The 23,718-nt window shown below is 37.3% G+C and overlaps 1 protein-coding gene and 2 long non-coding RNA genes across 3 annotated transcripts; 2 read left to right on the forward strand and 1 right to left on the reverse strand.

Moving 5' to 3' along the window:
- Window positions 1-7,676: 7,676 nt before the first annotated feature.
- Window positions 7,677-8,452, reverse strand: LOC147525217 (uncharacterized). The gene is made up of 3 exons (XR_015197858.1): window positions 8,340-8,452; window positions 7,883-8,011; window positions 7,677-7,711 (listed from the first exon to the last, which is right to left on the reverse strand). It is a non-coding gene; the product is annotated as an uncharacterized LOC147525217 (long non-coding RNA).
- A 3,143-nt stretch (window positions 8,453-11,595) lies between these two features.
- Window positions 11,596-12,922, forward strand: LOC147525218 (uncharacterized). The gene is made up of 5 exons (XM_086578679.1): window positions 11,596-11,937; window positions 12,014-12,097; window positions 12,181-12,438; window positions 12,536-12,747; window positions 12,832-12,922. The coding sequence occupies exons 1-5, from the start codon at window positions 11,764-11,766 to the stop codon at window positions 12,920-12,922; spliced, it is 819 nt and encodes a 272-aa protein (XP_086434805.1). The 5' UTR covers window positions 11,596-11,763.
- A 502-nt stretch (window positions 12,923-13,424) lies between these two features.
- Window positions 13,425-18,611, forward strand: LOC147525219 (uncharacterized). Its single transcript, XR_015197859.1, has 3 exons — window positions 13,425-13,528; window positions 13,612-13,710; window positions 18,509-18,611. It is a non-coding gene; the product is annotated as an uncharacterized LOC147525219 (long non-coding RNA).
- Window positions 18,612-23,718: the final 5,107 nt, after the last annotated feature.

Raw genomic sequence — 23,718 nt, forward strand, 5'->3', positions numbered from 1 at the left:
AGAGGACTAATTGAAGACGCCATAGTCAAGATCGAAGATTTCTATTATCCGTTGATTTCATAGTACTTCGACCGCGTAACCTACATCTAGTAGGCGATACCAATCATTCTAGGCAGGCCATTCTTGGCCATTGCAAATGCACTCATCAACTGTCGAAACGGTAATATGACGTTATCCTTTGGTAATATGAAAGTCGAGACCAATGTTTTCCATATATGTTACAAAGAAACCACGTGAAGTATGTGCGCGTGAACGAGGTATGCATGATTGAAGCGTTAGCACGATTATTATCCGACTCATTCATATCCTGCTGATGAGTTATTGAAAGCTCTGACAGACTCAGATTGTGAGGAACTTAGTGTTGAGTCAATCAATGCGATTTTGGATTCATCACCTGTCATGGATGACATCAAGTTTAAAGAAAAGCTTGAATCACCTATGCTTGATGGACCACCTAAAGAGCTTAAGAAGGAGCCACCTAAGCTAGAATTGAAGTCTTTATGGTCTACACTCAAGTATGTTTTCTTAGGAGATTTGGGAACCTACCCAGTAGTCATTGCATCAGATTTGACTAAGGAGCAGGAATCCAGGTTAGTAGCACTTTTAAAGGAACACAAGTCAGCTATAGGTTGGACAATTGATGATATCAAGGGGATCAGCCCTATGATAGTTCAACATAGGATTCATTTGGAAAAGGATTCCAATACTTCTAAGCAACCACAGAGGAGGCTTAATCCGAAAATGAAGGAAGTAGTTAGAGAAGAGGTCGTCAAACTCCTTGATACCAGCATTATCTACCCTATTTCTGATAGTCAATGGGTTAGTCCAGTAAAAGATGTGCCGAAGAAGTCCGGAACCATAGTAATCGAGAATGAGAACAATGAGTTGATTCCAACCGATTCGACCGGATGGAGAGTTTGCATCGATTATAGGAAGTTAATAACGATCGAGGAAAGATCATTTTCCATTGCCTTTCATCGATCAGATATTAGAAAGATTAGTTGGACAAGCTTACTACCGCTTTCTTGATGGTTACTCAGGATACTTTCAGATCCATATTCACCCTGAGGACCAAGAGAAGACATTCACATGTCCTTTTGAGGATTGTCTACATCATCTCTCCTTAGTCCTTAAACGTTGTTCATACCAACTTAGTTCTCAACCGGGAAAAGTGTCACTTCATGGTAAAGGAAGGGATATCACTGAAGGAATTCTAGTAGATCGAGCTAAAAAATGTCTACAGGAAGTAAGCATATTGTCGAAAGATCAGTTTTAAGATGGAAACCTAAGTATCCCCCACCTGTTAGTTTATGGGATTTACTCCCTGTTGACCTTCAAAGGAAGATTATTTCTATGGCTCGTGTAGGGTTCGGTAAAAGTCCATTTGCATATAAGAGGAGAGTGCATAAGCTAGGTTGCTGTAAGAATTGTCATTCTGAAACTTGTCCTGGGTTACAGCCATTAAGAGAAAATTGTTGGTACAAGGTATACTTTTGTCAATCACATGCTGAGAGAGATCAGAAGAATTCCTACAAAGTGGAACCGAGTGGGTGGGAGTACTAGTCTTGAGGATCTAACTATAAAGGACTCAAAAGTCTTGAGGATCTGACTTTAAAAGACTCACATTATGTCTTGGGGATCTGACGTAAAAAGACCTAAAAATTTGTTTCTTGAACTAATTCTGATATTCGGCATCAATGGTAATATCCTACCTTTTTCTCATCCATTTCATTTACTTCTTTATACATTGAGGTCAATGCATGCATAAGTAGGGGAAAGGTGTACTTGAGAAATGAATTTCGAAAATTAGTTTTCAAAAACAAAAATATTTTTGTTTCTATATCAGTAGCATGAGAAAAATGAATTTTAATGATGAGTCCGATATAGATTCTATAATCGCTTAGTCTTTGAGTTTGATAGATAGTTGATATTATTGATTTCATTACCGCTTAGACTATTTATTATGCTCTGACATAGTTCTTATTGATAGAATTCTTTATCAAGGAACCACCATAATACTTGGTCAGTTTTGTGTACTTTTGCTAGAAGAGAGATTTAAACCCCTAGTAAACCGAAGTAGAATTTTTAGACTTAGCCCATGAAACTTGAGCTTTATACTCATTTTTGGAGAGTTCTTACTTTAAAAATCCAAGTCTTAGTGACTCATCATCTTTCAGTTCTTTATGTCGTTGTAATATAGTCTCATTATTCTTTAATTTGGTTAATCACTTAAGTGACATCAACTGGGGAGATAGCCATTAGGTCTTGTAGTCTATTCAAAACAGAGTATCATAATCGATAAGTCAAGTAGTGAACCCATTCACCTTTATCCCACCTAGTAGGACCATCATGTTAAACCCTTTTGAGCCTTACAATAAGCCATTTTCTTTCATAAAACCTCTCTACCATTCACCCTTCACCCAACTCCGCACAAGAAGTATAGCCAAAATCTTTATCACCCATACCCATATGTTTTTCGAGAATACGAGGGGCACAAGGAGGAAGAAAGACCAAAAAAGGAAGATTACAAGGAAATACCAGAGAGATACAATGAATCCCATCATTCTGTTCAAAGTGAAAGAAGCTAGTGGAAAACAAGCATATCTAGTACTAATCAAGGATATACCACAAAAAGTTAAAAAAAAAAAAAAAAAAAAAAAAAAAAAAAAAAAAAAAAGGATGGAAAAGCTAAGATAAAGGAAGAATTTTCTCAATACAGAATTTGAAGAAATCTTCCAAAGAAAGAAGCAAAACCCTTAGTGTTTTCAGAAACAACCTTAGAATCCTTTTTTACCTTTCCTTCATAAACCAATACCCAAGCCAAGTTACAACCCATGACTTATCATTACAGTATGGTACGAAGTCTAGAATAGGTGAGAGGATGCTAAAGTGAAGGACCCGACACTTCATATGTGATTGACATTCTTTCCATGAGACTAATTTTATTCAGAAGTCTATTTTTCAAGGTAGTATGTGGGATGTTCGTATGCATTATTCTTTTCCCCACATACATGAGGTAAAATAGTAGACCATCTTCTGAGAGATTCTTTTCTGAGAGTATGACCGGTGAGGATTGAAAGTCGAGATTATCTACCTATGGTAAACTAGGGATTCCGTTTCTTGGATAGGAGAGTATAGGAGATTGACTAAGTACACACATAAGCCTTGATTGAGAATTTTGTCAATTTTTACTATCTCCCATCATAATCTATGAGTCTTTGCGAAATGTAGTTAGCAATGGAGACCGCCTATCATTGGGGTAAGCACTAAGTGGGTAAGGAATTTCTCTCTCTCTGAAAATACTATCATTCTTAAACATGCTATTGATTGATTTTGTGGGTATATCACCTGAAAACCCTCACGAGACTATAACTCGTCCTTTTTGGGAACTTAAAGGTTTAAAGCCTTGTTGCATATGGTAAATGCAATCGCGATGCCTGCGAAAATGAGTTAGGATTTTATTTTTGTTATTAGGATGTGATTTTGATCACTTATCTATTTTTATCTTATTTGCTAAGAGACTAGCAAAAGGCTAGTTGGGAGTTGTGATAAGTGCTCAAAAAGTGCTATTTAACCCTCGATTATGCCTCTTGTTTAGCCATCTTAGTGGACTAATAGTATTTATAAGTTGTGTTTTAAGATTCTACAAGTGAAAAAGAGAGTTTTGTAGAATATTAGAGAAAATGGGGTAAAACGGCTAAATTCGAGCATCAATGATCACATGGGAGGTCCGTGGACAATCATGGAGAAGGCCAAGGAATTGAGCTATTAAATATGCGACTTGGACCTATTTTAAAGTCTATTTGGAAGCCCAAGGCCAAAGGATTCGTTGCTTGGACCAAAGCCCGTAAAAAGAGGATAGAAGGATAGAGCAAAAGAGAGAAAATGGGCTTATATGCGCTCCGGGACGATGGATCGAAAGCGTCCAGACGATTGATTGCATCCGGGGCGATAGATCGAAAGCATCCGTGACGCATTGATTAAGTCCGGGACGCATGGATAATGCGCCCGCACGCATGAATCGACATCAATCGAGCCAATTCCTTCTCGGTTTTGAAGACGGTCGGACTCGAAAAGAAACTTATTTGTATTAGGAAACAAATGACGGGTTTGAAATGCTTCTAGAACTCATTGTAACCCCTATAAATAGAGGACCTAAGTGCCTCATGTAATGAGCTAATTCACTTATATTCTTGTCTCCAGAACTTGAGGCAGAGAGTCTTAATAAATTATTCTTTCTAGTCTTATGTTCTTCAACTCTTCTTCTTCTTGTTCTTCCTTCTATATGGAAGGCTAATCTTCTCCTTCAAGGGAGGAGATGAAGCCAGTGCTTAAGGTTTAATGATTCTTCTGGTTCATGGTGTTCTTCAATCAGGTTAGTTCTTTATGTTTGTAGTTATTAGTTCCATTGCCCACACCAGGGGATGGAAGTATAGAATAGGGTTTATGTTTTGCAATATTAATATCATGCTAGTGTTCTTTACTTTTCTTCTAGTAGTGTAATTCTTTAGAGTTAGGGAAGTATTCTTTGTGTTGCCTTAGAAGGGGTAGCTCAGGGAGTGGCTGCCTAGGGGAAGTATTCTTTGTGTTTGCCTTAAGTGGTGATTCATTGAATGGCTGCCCTATTAGGAAGTACTCCTTGATGTTGCTCTTGGTAATACATTGAATGGCTGCCCGAGCTTACATAAAAGGAAAGAAGATATTAATAGCATAAACATAAGAACAACCTTAAGTAGAGTTAATTGTTAACGATGTTTCATCCAAAAGGGCATCGGCACTCGCTCGATTGCCTAATTGTAGTCTACTTGTAAGAACAACCATGAAGCAGAAGGTCATAGATTAAAAGTATTGGTGGATTCTAATCTCTTGAATTCTCTCTCTTATAAATTCTCAATAGTTTAGTTAATTTAGCTTAGTTTATCATTAGAATCTACAATCTCTACAATATTAGTTTTAATCCCTCAAACCCCCTTTCCAAATCCTCGTTTCTTCACATAACATACACTTAAAAGTGGAACGATACCCTACTCATCCTTTACTTATTGAGGGATAATTAGGTTTTGATACGCTTCTCTTTTGTTCAACGACCATACCACATCTAACACACAAAAAGAGGTTGGTCAGTTTCCGTGTTGATTATTCCATTGGCTTAGAAATTCTATAACTAATTCATTCTAAAACTTAATAGGGAGCACATGGAGTACCTAAAGAAAAAACACCCCCTGCTCCTCAAAGAAACCAACTTGGTTACAAGAAGAACACATCCGTACTTTTAGTGATTGGCTGAAAGGAAGGGTAAGATAAACTATTGTTAAGTAATAATTTTGTGTACGCCTTGGTTACTAACTTTAAACATAATATAGGTTTCAGAAGAGCGAAGCATTCCGAATAACAAAATCTCAAGTGTGTTAACTTGGATAGCTTAGGGACCTCGAATGCATGCATTGAAATATGAGAGCTATGTCATCAATGGTTATCGGTTTTCCACAAAAGGTCGTGATGTTTCACGAGTGAATCAAAATAGTGGTGTAAGCTTGGTGGCAGGAGCAATGCAAGTTGCAAGTGCAAAGGACAAAAATCTAGACTTTTCCAACATGTCCTTCTATGGTGTTGTCGTTGAAATATGGCTTCTTGATTATTTTCAGTTTCACATTCCAGTGTTCAAGTGTGATTGGGTTGACAGTGGGAATGGCATAAAGACCGATGATCTGGGTTTCACACTAGTGGATCTTGGTAGAGTTGGGCATAAATCTGATCCCTTTATCTTAGCCTCTCAAGCCAAGCAAGTCTTTTATGTTCCCGATCAACTTGATCCTAAATGGTCGATTTCTCTAACAGCTCCTAAAAGATGTTATAATGTTAGCGATATTGGTAATGACTTGTTTGATGGGGATATTGGAGATAGGGTTCAGCCTGAAGTTGTGCCAAGTGTTGATTCATTTGATGTGAATGATGAATCTCAACCAATTTTCTCACGTAAAGACTGTGAGGGAATATGGGTCGAGAATGATTCTTCTAAAACCTAGTGTTTGTTTTTCCTCTTTATTGCAATTTTTTGGTTGTAAGACTTTTATTAAGTGTTTTAATAATTTCAAGTGATTGAGATTTTTTTTTTTTTTTAAGTGGTTAGTCCATCTTGTATTTATTCATTTTAATCGCCTATTTACTATTGCATTCAGTTTACTACTCTATATAATATGGTTTGAATGTAGATAATATGGTTTGAATGTGGATAATATGGTTTATCTTACGCACTAATTACTACCATATGTTATTCATAGTTCAAATATGGATCCGTAAGAGGTTGTCCATTCAAGAAGAAGAAGAACTAAGTGACACCGAAGCACTAAGTGAGAGAGGTGCCACCATAATGCATGCCTTGTCTCGTAAGTGGGATGGTATAATAATTATTGTTGAATTTAATGGAAAAGGTAAGCCTATAGGTCAAAAGGTGCGAACCAAATTTTCTGGTTGGGAAGGTGCTTTTCATGAGAGCCCTAATTCCTTTAAGTGCTTTTCAAACATGGAAAAAAGCACCCGAGGAGCTTCTAAATCTTTTATGGGTCGGCATTCGGTAAATATATCTTGTATAGTTCCTTTTTTGGTTTGTTTCTTATCATGCTTGTATCTTGATTTTTTTTGTTTGTTCATTACTTTCGAGATTAGATTCAATATAGATGTTAAGTATAGGAAGGCAGTTTTGAAATCAATTGGAGTTCGTTGGAGGACCTTCAAGAATATGCTTACGAAGAAGTTTATCTTCCCTTTTAAAGATGATCAAGATCGTTTACAAATCCACCTAAAAATATAAGATAAAGGAAACCCGACCGGCATGCATTTGTGAAATCGAGATTAACGGGGGAGAGTTCCGTGTATATCATAAATTTTATTAGAATAGAATTTTTAGTAAATTGGTTGTGTTTATTCATGCATACTTGTGAAATATATATACTAAGAATGCATGTAAACCATTTTGAAAGGAGAGAAGCAAATTACAATCAAAGACGAAGGAAAATGAATAAGTATAACCACCGAATCATCAGGCTTGGATATGCTGTCCTAGAAGATAAATTGGTAAGTACTTGCACAAATCTTTTAAATATCAATTTATATATTGAACGTAACATATACTCTACAAATAATTGGACTTCCTATTTATATGTTTTATAATAGAAAGAACAGTTGGGAGAATCTTTTGATGAGGATGATAGAGCTAATTTGTGGCTTTTAGCTCGTCAAGACAAGAATGGTGGATATTATGATGATGATACGAGGGAAGTGGCAGAAAAAATTGTAAGTTGTTTATATCCTTTTATAGATATTTGAGTATATGTACTTATGTGTAATGTGTAGTAATATTATTAGATATAGCAAACATGTAGTAGGTTGTGTCTTTGCTATAGCAAACAAAGAGTTTTCTCGCTAGCCCCTTTAGGAAGTAAAGTTTTTCCAGACGAAGCCCTCCACCAGCCCCACTTGACCATCTGCCACTACTACAAAAAAGGACATAGATAGCATCCCAAAAACGCTATGAAATTTATTGGATAGCACTTACAAAACGCTATTAAACACGATGCTATCCTTTTATTGATAGCGTTGTTTCCAAAAAGTACATCATGTACCGGTTTGATAAGATCGTAGTCTCCCAACGCCCTTTAACAACTAACTCATGTAGAGCCCAATTCAATAACTTGCATTGTCATCTAGGTGCCTATATTTCCAAAAACAAAAGAAGAAAAAAATTTAGTATGTGACGAGTAGTCTTAGGCACACATTATACATTGCACCATGACACACTAATATATCTTAACTCAATAAAATATCATGCCAGACCAAGTAACCGGCCTACAAGTTACCCCTGCTTGTAAAAGAAATATTTTACTTGTTGAAGAGTAGTTTGTATCCCCTGATCACCACTGCCTATGCCTTGACCCTAACACCGTGCGAGAAAATGATTTCATGTCTAGCTTGTCTATCCTTCTAGCCATAGCCTCGTTCTATTAAATTCAATCTACAAAATAGAAAAACAAAACAAAAGTAGATAAGTTCAATATATCGTAAAGCGACAAAATCCAATATAGTAAAAATGCAAACCTCAACTTCTTAAAAAATTTGCGCAATGTACAGCCAACAAGGAAAAGATATCTAATCAGCTTGAGTAATTAGCGAGATAGCTGGATAGTTCTAGTTGAAGTTGTTTTATGCAGAAGGGCGGTACTTCAAGAATGGGGGTAGCATGAGCTTTATTTGAGTAGTGAGTACTAATTTTAATGCATTTCTTTCAAACTTAACCTTTTATCTACCCAATTAAATTTTAAAAATGCAAAAGAAACCCTTACCTCTTTGCAAACAGTTGTCAGCCTAGGATGTGCATGACTAAATGGTTTGGGGGAAGTACTGTCCTCGGCTTCAAATCCGGACTCAGCAATAGATGTGTCACCTCCTTTCATCTGTTCCAACAAAGTAGGAATGATACCAAAAAAAAATAGAAAGCTATTACAAAACAATGTATTGAAGATGAGTTCCAAAAATGTATCGAAAGTATATTGATAAATTTAAAGGTCTTACGCCAATCGTGATGTGGCTTACTATAAGCAATTATCGCATTTATCATTGATCACCGATAACAAACCATCACCCCACCCTTCCATTCACACTGACTTCAATTCAACTTAGCTTAATTATCTTACGGTACACTACCACTACATTCTTCATACCACAAAACTTCACATTAGTCCAACCTTACTATCATACTTCATTCAAAATAAAGTATATATTTCAATAATCGTCATTTTAAATCCCAAATCAGTACCTACACTAGCTAAAACTAGGGAAACTAACAAACCACGTCACAAAAATAAGTAACCAAACCACTCTAAACTTAAAGACAACAAATGTACCTTCAAAGTACATGAAGACACCATCGATGTAGTGGCAAATCTGCGATGCTTTTAGTCCAACAGATCGCCACCATTCAAAGAAACATTTGTGAAAAACAAAAAATGTCACAATACCAGTCAAACATACTAATTATATTGACGATCAACTTACTATATTGACATCAGCCTTAACTATAACTCTAGAAGTTACCTCATTTATAATAAAAAGAAAAAGAAAAAACCAAACTTAAACATTTTCTATGAGACACAGTTCTCATTATATACCTCGTGAACATAGTCTGCCCATATATCATGAAACAAGGATGATCAAAGAATAATCGTATACCTCTAAAGATATACACCAATCAAATCCTGGCACGTTCGCGATAATATAATAGTCCATGGTTTGGACTAAAATATGTATGTACCAGGGTTTTCAGTAAATTAAAACAAAAAGCAAATCAATGTAAAAAAACTTTGAAACCCCATACCTGGCAGTAACCAACAAAGGGATTATGCCGCGCATATGGTGTAAGTAAACACCCTCAAGGCATTCCTACCGTCCTCGTCGAGGGTAGGATGGCCAGGGAAAGTTCGAGGCAAATCCTACAAACTATAAGCTTTCAACTAAGCCAATACTAACCATGTTACTCGTCTGTAAACATACCAACAATTAAGTAGAAGATTTTTAAGAAAATGAATACCTAAACAAAAGTCTAAAAAGCTAGCTAGCATGAAAGCTTATTCTTCATGTACGAAGAATACAACACAAGTCCCACAAGATCAGGGTGAATCCGAAATAAATTTTAGAGATGGTGGTGACTGTTTTTCGGAGAGGGGTTTTTTTTGGGGAAAGAAAGAAAATAGAAATAAAGAAGCCGCCTCTTTCATTTTCATTTCGGGGAATTTCAGTTGAGGTGGCCTGGTGGGCTTAAATTTTTGGTGCTGAAGCCCAACAAAGGCTTGCCGTTTATAGCAGTACGCAACAAACGCAATGAATTTGATCACATTTTCTGTCCAAACGCAATACTTAGTGTACTAGTTACAAACCGTAGGATACTTAGTCCGCGAGCTCCCTTCCTCTTGATTTTTTCGAGCTTGACATCTATGTTTCTTGCTGGGAGACTCCCATCCAGTTTCTGATCTTGATTTTCTGTGTCCTTGATTTTCTGGTCTTGATTTCCTGTGTCCTTGTTTTCTGATCTTGCTGTTTTCTGATGGTCAAATGGTCAAATGTTGTTTTGGGAACTCGTCAAATGGTCGTCCTATCAAACACATAGCATTAATACTCTTTCTTTTCCCAAAGATGCAGAGCTATTTAGGGAGTTCAAGTACAATACTCCAAAGGTCCCTGACCTTTAAGGTTATTTCAAAGATAAACAATATCAACAGTAAAGATATTGACTTAGTCTCCTTCTAAAAGTTAAAGCAGTGTAGGCATGTTCAAAACAACAAACAAGAAACCTCGCAAGTATATCCAATCAAGTAATCCCCAGCCTATTACAATATATGATCACCAAAAAAGTCATACAGAAAAAAATGTGCAAATTCTAAAGTTGTCGCCACCACAAACCACAGGCAATCCTAACAAGTTCTACCACTTGCCTCAAGCCTTGTTTGCAATGTTGTTTGATAGCCAATCCAGGCCCTCATAAAGGCCTTTTCCAGAGGTTGCACAAGTACTCTGATTAATGGCTTATCTAACGATGATATATATTGGACTGATAGAGTATAAGACCCCCTTAAGTTTCTTTTATGTTCCGATTGTCACTTTAATTAAGTAAAAGTTCAACTGACGTGCAGGACCAACTAAAAAAAGAAGAGGCTAATGGGAAATTAGTGACCCAAGGCGGCGATGTTCTTGCTTGAAGGCACTAGGGACTCGAACATTGTGGAAGGGTAAGAGCAGGGAGGTAAGTATGTCACTCCAACAACTTACTTCAATATCCCAAAGAAGGGGTCAAGGCACATAGAGCAGAGATGGAATCCAGGATCCGTAAGAAAGAAGATGAGAACAAGGCGTTAAAGGAAAGAGTGAGACAGTTAGAGGCATTAGGTATTATACAAGGAATTACCACCAACGTGCCAGAACTAGAGAAAGTTGCTTCTAACAGTTCTAAAACTGAGGGAAGAAAGCGAATGTCAAGCCCATTGGGTGACCAACTATCTAATGGTGCTAACAACAAGACAAATTATGAATGTCTTAACATTGAACTTGAAGCAAATGTGAGAAAGAAGTGCAAACAGGTAAATTTTTATGCTTGTGATTATATAATGCAAATAGGTAATTATATTTAATAACTCAAACTATCCAATGCGTAGACAAAGAGCAGTGCTAAATCAAAAAGCAACGAGGCAATCTCAAAACCTAAATATGGAAAGGAGCAGGTATATGTTACTTAATGTTTAAACCGTAAATGTTATTTTATGTATATAATTGTTCAATTTTACTTTTATTTTTTTGTTAGGCTATGGGCTTGAAAAACAAGAGTGTTGCTAAAACCAAATGCAAAGTGGCGGTCGTGAAACCTACTCTAGGAAATGAGCAAGTACTTGTTATTTTAGTGTAAACTACAATAAATAGTTGTACTATCAATATTAGTGTATGATTTTCATTATGTGTTTATTAGGCTATGGGCTCAAAATGTGATGTGGCAATCCCAAAACCTAAATCGAAATGTGACGGTAAATGTTGTGTAATTTCTATAGTGAGTTATCATGGTATTCTAGGATATTTGAACTTATCATTATTGTTATATTTGTCATTGATATTAAAAGTGTAAGCTGGCTTTGGAGTCAAAAGACAATGTTGTTGCTGATGCTAGTCTCATTGAGGGGTTAGGACTAGACGAGAAGATCCATAACGTTACATTGGGGGAAGGATATGTACGTGTTCATATTATACGTGCAATTTCAGCAACTGCCATTTTGCCAAGACCAATTCTTGATGATGATGTTACCACCGCCGGAGGAGGTTGGTTACATTGTGGCTTGGCCTCGTGAATTTGTGCTACTTTGCGATAATGCAATATCAAAACCTAAGTCGGGAAATGAGCAAGTACTTGATGTTAACATGTTTACTAAAGGTTATACACTCACCATATTATTAAAAACATTATTATTATGCTTGTTAGGCTATTCGCTCGAAGGACAATAACAAGGTTCTTGAAGCCAAAAAGGGCATGCCAATCTCTAAGTCTAAATCAGGAAATACGAAGGTAAACTCTGTGTAATGTCCATAATTAGTGACTATAGTACCCTATTGTCTCCAAACTTACTATTATCGCTATGTTTGTCGTAGTTTCCAATGTGTAAGTTAATTTTGGAGTCAAAAGGCAATGTTGTTGCTGATGCTAGTCTAATTGAGGGGTTAGGAGCAGATGAAATGATAAATGATGTTAGATTGGGGGAAGGTTATGTGCGTGTTCAAATTGTACGTGCAATTTTTGCAACTGCCATTTTGCCAAGACCGATTTTTGATGATGACATTACCACTGTTGGAGGTGCGGTTGGGTACCATGTGGCTTGGCCTCGTGACTTTGTGCTGCTTGAAAATATGGTAAAACATTTAACACTTTTTACATATATCTATAACTATTTATTCTTTTTTTTCCTATAACTATTTATTCTTATTATGAGTTTTTTTTTTGTGTTAGACTGATGAAGTTGAATGTGATGAGTTCGATGAATGTATGCTGAAAGAGTTTGGGGTTTTGGTGGGAAGTGTAATGAAAGGAAATCACATAAGTCAAATGGACACTAGGGTTTTTGAGCGTGAGTTGCAATTTTTTATCGCCAAAGATGAGATCATGGATGTTTGTCAACCTAAGAATTTGTTGAACGCCAATTGCATTATTGCTTATATCAGGTGTGTCAAATATTTTTGATTGATGGGTTGTTTGATTACTCCTCTTCGATGTGTAGATGTACTAATGTTTACTTTCCCTTTTAGATATTTGTTTGAGAAATATGAAAGTTCTCAACAAAGGTTTGGATTTTGCTATCCCGTGATTTCAGCCGTTATCTTGATAAGAAAGAGATGAGCCGTTTTGTCTTGAATAGATTACGTGCAAGACAAAGAGACCAAGTTATTTTCCTTCCTTACAACCAAGGGTAAACATGTTGGCTATGTTAATTAAGATCTGTTGGATCTCATTAATTTTGTTTTATATTATTTTGTGATGCTATTGTTCTATATATGATTTTAGGAATCATTGGGTCTTGGTAATGATTGACGTAAGTGCAAAAAGAAGTATATTATCTTGATTCAATTGGACGAAACCGAATATAAACCTAAAAGTGATGGTGAACACGTGAGTTGATTTTTACTTTTACTTTTAATTTTTGTATGATACGTACATATGCCTACATCTTTTAACATATTGAAATTCTTCTTTAGTGGGATCAAAACACTAGCATTGGGTGAAGGGAAGAGAGTGGAACCAAAATGGCAAATAAGGTCCGGTAAATAAGCATTACTTGAATATACAATGTAAATTATAGTCCATTATCGATCGAATGTTGATCAACAATTTTTTGATGTTGGTGTGTAGTGCCCTAAACAACTAGGAGATTTTGAATGTGGATATTACGTCATGCGGTTCATGAGACACTTTATGAAGAACCCTAATCAATCACTTAAAACAAAGGTTAATAGTTGTTATTTCTCATACTAATTGCAAGTATATAAAAAGAACAGAGATGATTGTAATTTCTTTGTTGACTTATGTAGCTAATGGAGTTGGCTAACACTAGGACATATGCAAGCGCGGACCTTATTGAAATTCGTCTGGAGTTTATCGAGTACATCGAGAAATTTATCTCGGCATAGGTATGTGCATGAAATCAATAAGTGAATGAAATGAGTATGCATAACGCTTTTTGTGGGACACAGGAAGTTTGTATTAGGTTGTGGAATCATAAACCAGTACCTTCTTATACAATTCCATGTTTTCTTGACGAATCAGGTTTACCTTCTTGTACAGTTCCATGTTTTCTTGGTGAATGAGGTTCCCCTGTAACGAATTCATTAGAAATTAGTCATCTAAGTACCCTCGATGTAGTAAAATGGGAGGAATAGTAGTTATTGTTCTGGAGAGACCTTTTTGTTTAGTTCTTGTATTTCATTTGTCAAAAGTTGGTCCTGTCAGAATCAAAACCTTGTTAAGGTCTATACCTTTTCTCTGTAAGGAGATAATAAGAAGACTGAAGAGTAATTAGTGTTGGGATCTAGTATTTTGGACCTTCTGCATGCGAACACCATGTAGAGTTATTTCCAACTGGTTCTCCAAATTTTGTAACTCTTTGACAGTCAGACCAGAAAGCTCTTCTCCCATCAATTTCCTGTGATTTTCAGAATGGATGAATGTATGATTTTCTAGATATTGAGGCCGTTAAAGGCATATGAATAGTAATGTAATACAAATAATACCAGCTATTGCCTACCTTAAAATTACAATATTTAATCCATCAACTTGATTTCTAATGTGCTACTAGTTTGAAATTATTATGTAGGCTGCATGTTTGGGATGTATACAAGAGTATAGGCAGATGTGTATAGTGGGAGGTCTTATTTGTCCCTTACGTTTGGTTTTGCATGTTTTCGATGTTTCCAAGAGAATGGGCAGACATGAATATTGTGGAAGGTTGCATTTGTCCATACGGTAGAGCTTTCAAATTTTTAGCTTGATTCTGTGTGTTACTGATTTGCTGTTTATATAGTCTGCAACTCTGCATGTTTTGGATGTATTCAGGATCATGTGAATGCGTATAGTATATTATGTGAAACCATAAATGCAAAGGCAATAATATTTTACATAAACTATGTCATAGGTTAGGAGAGTGAGTCCACTACAGATCTAAATCAATCTTTTTTCAAGATAAATTTAATATTTGCTCAAATGTTATAGCAACTGAAGTTTTTTCTTAAGCAACAAGGGTCCAAGCAATATCTAAGGAAGATGATAGGTCCATTGTTTTTATAGAATTACCTTGATGATCTTCTCCTCAAAATTTATACATATTGGTCATTAGTATGATCTTGGAGTGCAAAAAGATGAATGAAATTACTTTGAAAAAATCATTGTGACGACACCAATGCTTTGAGGCCATTTTATGTTGCTTTGACACATTGGCCCACCCTGTCTCCCCCATTTTGTCGCTACAGTGGGGCAATGGACTGAAAGAAAGTAACAGTGTGATGCCTAGTAAGGAATGTTGTTTTGTCGTAATGTTTTTAGGGCAATATTTGTTTAAATTTTTACCCTTCATTTGCTTGTGATATTCGGTCATTCCTATAATAGTCATGACAATGGATTAAGGAACAAGAAGTAAAAATTACCATTTAAACTACCTGGCTAGTGGCTATAGTTATATCAAAATATAAACCATTTGCATATTGCATGTGTGATAACATTAGACTTTAAAAGTCCCTATATGGCAACACATTCATGGTAATCACAAAATATAATTCTGTTTTGACAATCTACTGAATTTAGCATGGAATGTATGTTACTCATATTTTCATTTTTCAGTTCTAGTTTTATGATTTAAGCGAACTGTTGAATTTCACTGCTGGTTTCCTGAATAAGAATTTGAGAACACACTTTGAAGTCTCTTATACAAATGCATGCTGAACAAAAAGAAATGTAGGTAGCTCTTGTTTTGAGAATGAGAGGTTGTCTCCACCTGTTCTTTCTTTGTTTTCATATTCTAACGGTCACTTTTGGATCCGTGTAGAGTGGTGAGCACCTTGAAAGTTTACACCATTAATGGTCTTGTTTATATGGTGGATTATTTAGATTCCATCACCTATAGAGTGACAGATCTCTTGGATGAAACGGTTGACGAAGTTTTTGGAATAGAGCTTTGAGTTTCTTGCATTGAACAGGTAATCTTTAGTTGCTTTCATTATTATTTAGTTGATATTAAATAGGAATAAATTTTATTTCCCCCCTCCCTCTCTAGTGAATGATGAATCATTGCCTGGTTTATTTTTGGCTGAAAACTATATTCCTAAAAACTATTTCACCAAGTATTGGACACACAAAACTATTTTCAAGCTCTTAAATTTTTCCATGGATCAACTAGGGATCCACTGTAATGCTTTGAAGCAGTACATATGACTTCTCTCAACAATTTAGTTTAAATTAAACTGCTGTCCTTAGAGACTAGCACTTAAATAACTGCGCAGCAGTGGAGAGAAAGAAAGAAAGGAGTTATTGAGTAGAAGGAAAAGGAGAGATTTGAGTTTGGGCAAAGAAATGAGAGTGTGAAGAAGAAAAAACGAGATAGTCAGATGAACATGTGACAATCTGGACCCCCCTAGGGGCCAGAAAACATTCGCTCCGCACTTGATTAAATCCATGTATAATGACTAAGATATTTCATGGGAATATCATTTGAGTTTGAAATGGGTTCGTCCTGCCTACTTGTCAACATCTCCATTTCAATATCTTGATATCTTTTTTCTGTTTTTTTTTTTTTTTTTTTTTTTGGAAGATGATACTGCTTGGGCATACATGGTCTAATCTAACATGGGATTGTTTAACAATTGTACGAAGATGCTGCTATGCTACTGGTGAGTGGTGAGTGGTGAGTGATGAGTGGTGATGATTTTGATTTTTGTTAGTTCTTATTTGAAGTGGTAATAACTGACTCACATGATGGACTGATGAAGTTTAGCCATCTGATGTTCCTTACTCTATCTCTTCTAGTTTCGGGTCGTATTTCACTAAAAAAAGAGTTACTACCTCCAGTTAGGTTTATTTTTCCTTCTTACGGTTAGTTCATCTTTGATATGTCCAGAGCTAACGAAACTGGTCAAAGAGTTCTACCGAGCTTATCGTGCTTTAGCAGAAAGATACGATCACGCTACAGGAGCACTCCGTCAGGCCCATCAGACCATGGCATAAGCGTTTCCCAACCAAGTTCCCTTTGTACTACCTCGATGATTCACCATCCTCCGCAACTGAGACTGAACCGCACACTCCTGAGATGACACATCTTATACGTGCATCCCTTGACCCTAATGATTTACAGAAGGATGCTTTGGGTTTGTCATCGTCCCAGTTTACCTTTGTTAGTAGAAATGGGGCATACTCGATGAATCGATCACTTTATAAGTAAAAGGGATTGAAGCGGCTCAATGAAGTTGTTTGGATCGAGAGAAGGAAGGGTTAGAAAAGGCCTCCATTTTCATGATGATGACGGAATGGACTCGAGAGCCGAATCTCAAGGCAAAGGTAGTCTGCAGAGTCGGTAAGAGCAAGAATGCCGAGGATCGGGTTCAAACCCTAAAGGATGCCCTTGCAAAATTAGAAGCGAGAAAAGGAGAAAGGGCCCGACACAAGGGGGCGGAACAGTTGCTTTTCTTGATCTTCCCTTCGATTAAGCGAACAAATGTTGCTGTAGGTTAGCCAATTTCATTCTCGTCTCTTCATCTTCTTTTTCTTTCTTATCTGAAAGGAGTGAAAGGCTTCCCCCGGTGGGGATCCCGAGTGTATTTAGCTCTTTCTATTGATTACTCTATGCCTAACCAACCGAGCAAACCATTTATAGAAGAGTCAAAAAGCCTTCTTGCTCTTATCTTCCTCCTTCGTGTAGTAAGGGATTGTAATAGGTAGCTAGCCTGAGTCCGACAGTCCTCCCTTCCTCGCTGGATCCTGATTCGATCCATTGGACTCTTAGCAGGAGGAAGATGGCCCTTTGAGGTAATGATCTAGTTCTTGTCCATTTTCCTTGCTTTGCTTCCTTTCCGTCCTTCTTTCCCAGTGAGTGCAATAAGGCCTGTAAGCTTCTTGTTTTCACTTGCTAGTCTTAGATTGAACCATTCTCATTGCCTCTATCCCTATGAGTGAGTCATCCTTTCTTCTAATGCTTCCGATTGGAAATTCCTTACTCTATCTCTTCTAGTATCGGGTCGTATTTCACTAAAAAATAGTTACTGCCTCCAGTTAGGTTTTTTTTTCCTTCTTACGGTTAGTTCATCTTTGATATGTCCTTGAGTCCGATGAGGCTAAAGAGTTAGAAGTCTTAGACTCCAAGAGCAAGTGGTCTAACCCGAACTACTAGTAACGGGATTTGCCTGCAATACGAGTAAGGGGAATGGAACTCTTGTTTGAGAACTTTAGCTACGGACTTAGGTTAGCTAGCTCAGCTTCTCTATGGGTATTTGGATTAAGGAAGTAGGGTAATGCACAGACAAAGAGGCCTAATCTAATAATGGTGAGTCGAATCAGGCGCGGCAGCCATTCCAAGGCTTTTATACCACCTAAAGGCCTAAGATAGGAGAATGAGGTTCATGTTTAAGTATCCTCCGGGTTTTGCCTATATTCTTTGCTTTAGCGATTGAGTTCCCTTTTTCGAAAGTGGTAAGCCTATACCTTTTAGTGCTTTGGCTAGTTAGTACATATCAGATATATCCTACAGTGGTGTACGTTATTTGGGGCTTAACCAATATGATTCTCTGTCATAGTTGATTGTATCTCTTTCGTTTAGTAGTTATTGATTTAGTGTGCTAACACATTGTTTGTGTATTTTTTTAATATTGTGTAGAAGTTGTTATATGATTATATTTTTAGTTTACTTATTAAATAAACTAACACATTCTTCTTCATATTATTTTGTAGGTTATAAGTGAGATAACACGGTAGCTCAATTAAGTTTGTTTGAGATGGATTGGTTGATTAGCAATTTGTTGCATGGGTTATGTAAATTACATTGTTGTTGGATTATGAGACTTGAATTTGAATTAAGTGCTTAAGTTATTTAATTTTTTTCTCCGTGAATAAATCATGTAATATGAACAAGTTCTTGGAATGATTTATGTTAGTAATAAAAGTATGATTCTTGTTTCCGTAATGGACTCTAGCTGTCAAGTGTCTGAATGTATTGGTGTCGGAATGTATTGGTTTATAGGAATTTTCAGATTTACAGGAAAAAAAAAATAAAAATAGAGGAGTTATGACGGCTTCCAAAGAACTATCGTGTGGCATACCAATTCTTGACAGTTTTTAGTGTTAATTTCTTGACGCTTTTGTTTCTCAGGATGACACTTAAATAAAAACAGTCATAAATGAAGGTTTATTTTTTGACACTTTTTCTAATAAATTATGACGGTTAAGTAAAACATGTCATGCAAAAGGATCCAGTTATGACGTTTATAAATGAGTTTTTGTCATATTAAATTCGAGCTTTGATGTCAGCTTCTCTAGAACCGTCATCAAAATTATGAAGCTTTTGGTTAACTTTTATGACGGGCTCTATAATGACGGTAGTTTTTTTAATGAAAAAATGTCATTAAACCTGTTTCATGACGGCTAAAAGCCGTCATCACAAGTCATTTTTTTAGTAGTGTAATTTCGCATTCAAATAGATTTCAAGTGGGGATTAGAATTCTGCAACTGACAAACAAAAATGTAAAGGGTGTAGAACAAGTACATGAAACAAAATATCCATAATGTTGATTCCTAAGAAATGGAGTCATGAGTTCCCACACATGAGTACAACAATAACATAGTCAAGCTAAAGTAGAAGGGAGCAACAAAATAGTCTAAGCTTTAAACCAATAATGAATCGGAGCTCTAAACTACATCAGGAGTAGGTTCAATAGCATCTTCCGCGGCAGATCCATCCACAACACAGCCATCTACAGTAGCTGCTACTACAGCCTCAGGGGCTTCTTCCATAGCCAATTCTACAACTTCAATGGCATCTTTCGAGGCATCATCAACAGGGGTTGTTGGCTTCTCAAGAAGAAGGCATCCCTCCCTGATGAGTCGAGCATGTTCCTCTTGGATCTTCTTTTCCACCCTCTTTTCAGCCAAGGTCTTGAAGCATTCTTGGAGCTTGTCCATATCCACCTTATGCTACTATAGAAGGGCCACAGAATTTTCTTGGTACTGCTGGGTAAGGGCATCTAGGCTCTCTTGATGTTGCTAGATCGGAGGAGTACTTCCTGCTAATTTCTCAAATGGTCGTTTACTCAATCCATATATAGTTGATGGGAGGCCTCCGCGCTCTTTAGCTCGTCTTGAGCCTTGAGTTTGGCCAAGTCAGCAGCCTCTAGTTCTTGTTGGAGTCGGGCACAGATAACCCGTAGTCCTTTAGGACCACTGAGTTCTTTCTCTAATGAATCCACCTTGGCCCTGGCACCAAATAGACCGCGGATCATGTAGGAGATGTCTAGGCTCACCTGGGAACAAGAAAGATGTTAGGTCAAGAGTGAAATATGAAAGAGTAAAGGTAATATTAAGGCTGTGTACCTTCTCCCAGTTGGTGTAAAGGGAAGTCCTGTGTTTCCCGCGTAAGCCATGTCTTTGGGAAGGTGGGAGCTATAGAATAGGGATGAGGCAATGGCAGGGTTATCCAGAGTGGAGTCCACAATGTTCACAGTGCGGTTACAAACCTTAAATGTGGGGCAGAACTCCTCTGGGGTAGTGGTCGTGGACCCCTTGCCTGATGATATGGCATGCTCTTTAACAAGCCGGCGGGTATGGGAGGAAGGGGCCTCAAAATTGACAGCAAGGGTAGTTGGGGTAGGTTCCTCAGACACAGAAGTCCGCAGCCTTTTTTTTGGCCCATCAGCGAGAGCAAGTACCTCAGTAGAAGGTACCTCCATCACTTCATCATCGTTGTCAATATCACTGTCGAACAACTTCATTTTATTGACATCCATATCCGCGGATGGAGAAAGTGGGGAGGTGTATTGATCGTCCCAGGTGGAAATAGACCTGTAGGAAGGGATGGCTTCTAGTGCGGATGAAAAATGAGGTTTGCGGAGTTCAATGGGGGCAGGAGAGTGGGATGAATCCCGGAGATGGCCACTGCGGGAAGTCTAGGTACGAGATCTTTTCTTGGGAGGGGGGGAGGCTCGGGGTTTCCTTTCCTTAGGAAGCGGAGGACGGTAAAAGGGAGCGGAATACCTACCGATGGAATGGAGTGTCAGGACTTCCAACAATGGAGTACCTTGGGTGGGATGTATACCCAGACGGTCAGCTTGGGTAGATCCTAGATTGCGGAGTCTTTTGAAAATGGGAGAAGTTATTCCAGAGTAGATACTAGACATGGAATCAGACCGCCAATGATAAATGGTAATTTTAGGTTTTGTCCTTTAAAGTCCGTAAACGTCCAATTAGTCAAGTTACCTTACTCACGTGGGTTGGTAGGATAGGTCGAGTAAGGGATCGTCCATACCTTAGGGCTCGGCAAGGTTCACAACTGGATTTACAACTTTTAGTGAGTAGGATTTTAGGTTATAAATAGGGATAGAGATACAGGAAAAATGTTAACCGTACTCATGCAAAAAATAAGTTCCAACAATTAGAGTACCATATCACTACAGCTCTAATCCGTCTCAAGTTCATAGACAAACCCGGACGGCGTCAAGTATCGACCCCTAGTGAGATGCACGCATCTCTGAGCTCATCTCACTAGTATAAGGAGTTAATAAACTAATATTCCATTTATGGAATATCATTTCAGCTCCTGGTTCGATTCTACATTAGCTGGACAAACCAGAGAGCTAACGGCCACCACAGGGTCTCGCACGAGACTATTTAGGTTTCTCGCGAGACTGTTATGGAGCATCAGCACTCCAAACTTGGACAGTCTCAATCATTTTAGGACCGAATGCATAATCTACACCTAATTCCTAAGTAGTGATTCTAGACATTAAAGTGTCAATCCTGATCCTAACATGAGCATCATTAACCGTCCCCCTTGGGAGGATTTTAGCTCATGGTCATGATGGATTGATTGATCTTATTGTATACACTAAACAGGTAAATAAAGAACAGGAACTTAACTTAAAGAAAAATAAATCTTATTAAAACAAATACTTACAATACTTGATGCTGGAATGAAAAGCTATTGGAAGGGAAATACAACAATACGTAATGAAAATGAAAGTAGGAATGTAACAAAACTCAAGTCCTAAAGTCTCCCTCTTATATATATATCTCCTGGTCTCCATAAAGTCCCCCGCTCTATTTATTTCCTTTTGTCTTTTTGTTTCACCACAACATCCAAACCTTGTTTTATAAGGTTTGTCCTTTTGTTCCAACAAAATCCAAACTTTCTTTTCATACAAAACAAAATCCCATTTAATTTTTGTTTTTGTTTCTCTTGGCAAGGTGTCACTAAGGTGTGCCCCTAACTTGCCACCTGTCCCTGGTGACTCATCATGCCTTGTGAGCCCGCAGAGTGGGTCCACGTGCTGTGTCCAGTGGCGGCTTATATTTTGGCATTTATACAACTTTCTTTCTTTGCATAGAGCTCATCACCCTGGTTGCACTGGCAGTTCAATTGTCAAAATCAGCGTCCAGGTTTGAAAGATGTGAACTTCGGAAGTTTGCTGCTTCTTTACACGTGGACTCGTTCTGCACTGGTTTTGTCCCTTTGGAAACTGCAGCTCTAGTCAAGCTTTGTTGGGCTTCACTGGGGCTGAGTGGGAAGACTTCAAATATACACAGTATTTCCATACTTTGATGCATGTTTTATTATCATATTCACGTGAACTACGAAAACCTGCAAAAGTACGAAAATATAATTATTTCATAATTATTAAACACATAATTAACCAAAATGCTATTTCTCTCGGGGTTTAGTATTACAGTTTTGGGTGTTTATCACACCACCCCCCAAACAGCACTTTGCTTGTCCTCAAGCAAAGAAGAGACATTAAAACGATAAGTGGCCAAAAATGTGTTGTCCTAAACTAAGTCTCATTTCGTAGAGTGCGGTTGCATTGACCGTATGCAACAAGGCCTTAAACCACTAGGAATTCCCTAGTGGACGAGTTTTAGCCTCGTGAGAATTTTCCAGAGAAAATACTCACAAACTTCATCTATACTACAACGACTCAGTAACAAAGGCTTGTTCCCTTAATTAATCTAAGATATCTATACATCTCACTAGTGGGGGAAACAAGGATTAATTCTTTCAAAATTCAAGTTAATATACATACAATAATCAAAACATCTACATATGAGCATGCATGCAGTGATCTTTACAATGAAATGTACGAGCAGGGCCGTTTCTGGATCCTTTGGATAGCGTCCTTAAGTAGGTCCTCACAAGTATGTGTCGAAACAAAAATTCTCTCATATTTTTCCACTCAAGTTTTGCTAACTCCAGTGTGTAGTAGGCACACATTTCCTCACATACTCAATGACAGTGAGAGGAGCCGAGGTCGAGAATTCACATCTACTACTTATTATCACACCACCCTTCTCCTAATTGAGTTAAAGGTCTTCTTAGGTGTTATGGGGCATAGGTGGTAGTGTAGAAGAAAATGGAATGGAAAATTCAAAAATGATAAGTATGAGACAATAAGGTCTTCGAGATATGTATACTAAAGAAATCCTTATTTTCTTTCCTGCTTCTAACATGAGTTTCCATACTTACGTTTTTTAAGCTTTTGTATTCCCTTTTGATTTGATTTTGGGGGAAATTCTAACTTTGATTTTTCTTTTGATTTTTTTGTAAACAAATTTCTATTTTTCTTTTTCTTTTCTTCTGAAGCAGGTAACTGATTTTGATTTGTGACAAGTTTTTCTCTTCATTTGTACGCACTTCATCCTATTTCTCATACTCATCATCTAGGTGGGATTATTTATTTGTAGTTAATAGATGGGTAATGAAGTTTTGATGAAATAGAAAGGGTTAATGAAAGGTTAAGTGGGGCGACTAGCAGTAATTTTTTTTTTAGGTGTGAATTTTTGGCTATATCGATCCAAAGAATGCCTAAATTCTCACCTAGGATTCGGGTAGTGATCAAGTAAGTAGACGTGTGAACTTCTCTATTCGGAAAAACTACTCCTCTGGGTCATTACTCACA

Source organism: Coptis chinensis, chromosome 1 (assembly GCF_015680905.1).
Source record: "Coptis chinensis isolate HL-2020 chromosome 1, ASM1568090v1, whole genome shotgun sequence".
Lineage (NCBI taxonomy): Eukaryota > Viridiplantae > Streptophyta > Magnoliopsida > Ranunculales > Ranunculaceae > Coptis > Coptis chinensis.

Coding starts and splice junctions, on each gene's coding strand:
- LOC147525218 (XM_086578679.1), top strand. CDS start 11,764: ATGTACGTGTTCATATTATACGTGCAATTTCAGCAACTGCCATTTTGC. Junction 12,098..12,180: donor CTAAATCAGGAAATACGAAG/GTAAACTCTGTG, acceptor TGTTTGTCGTAG/TTTCCAATGTGTAAGTTAAT. Junction 12,439..12,535: donor TTGTGCTGCTTGAAAATATG/GTAAAACATTTA, acceptor TTTTTGTGTTAG/ACTGATGAAGTTGAATGTGA.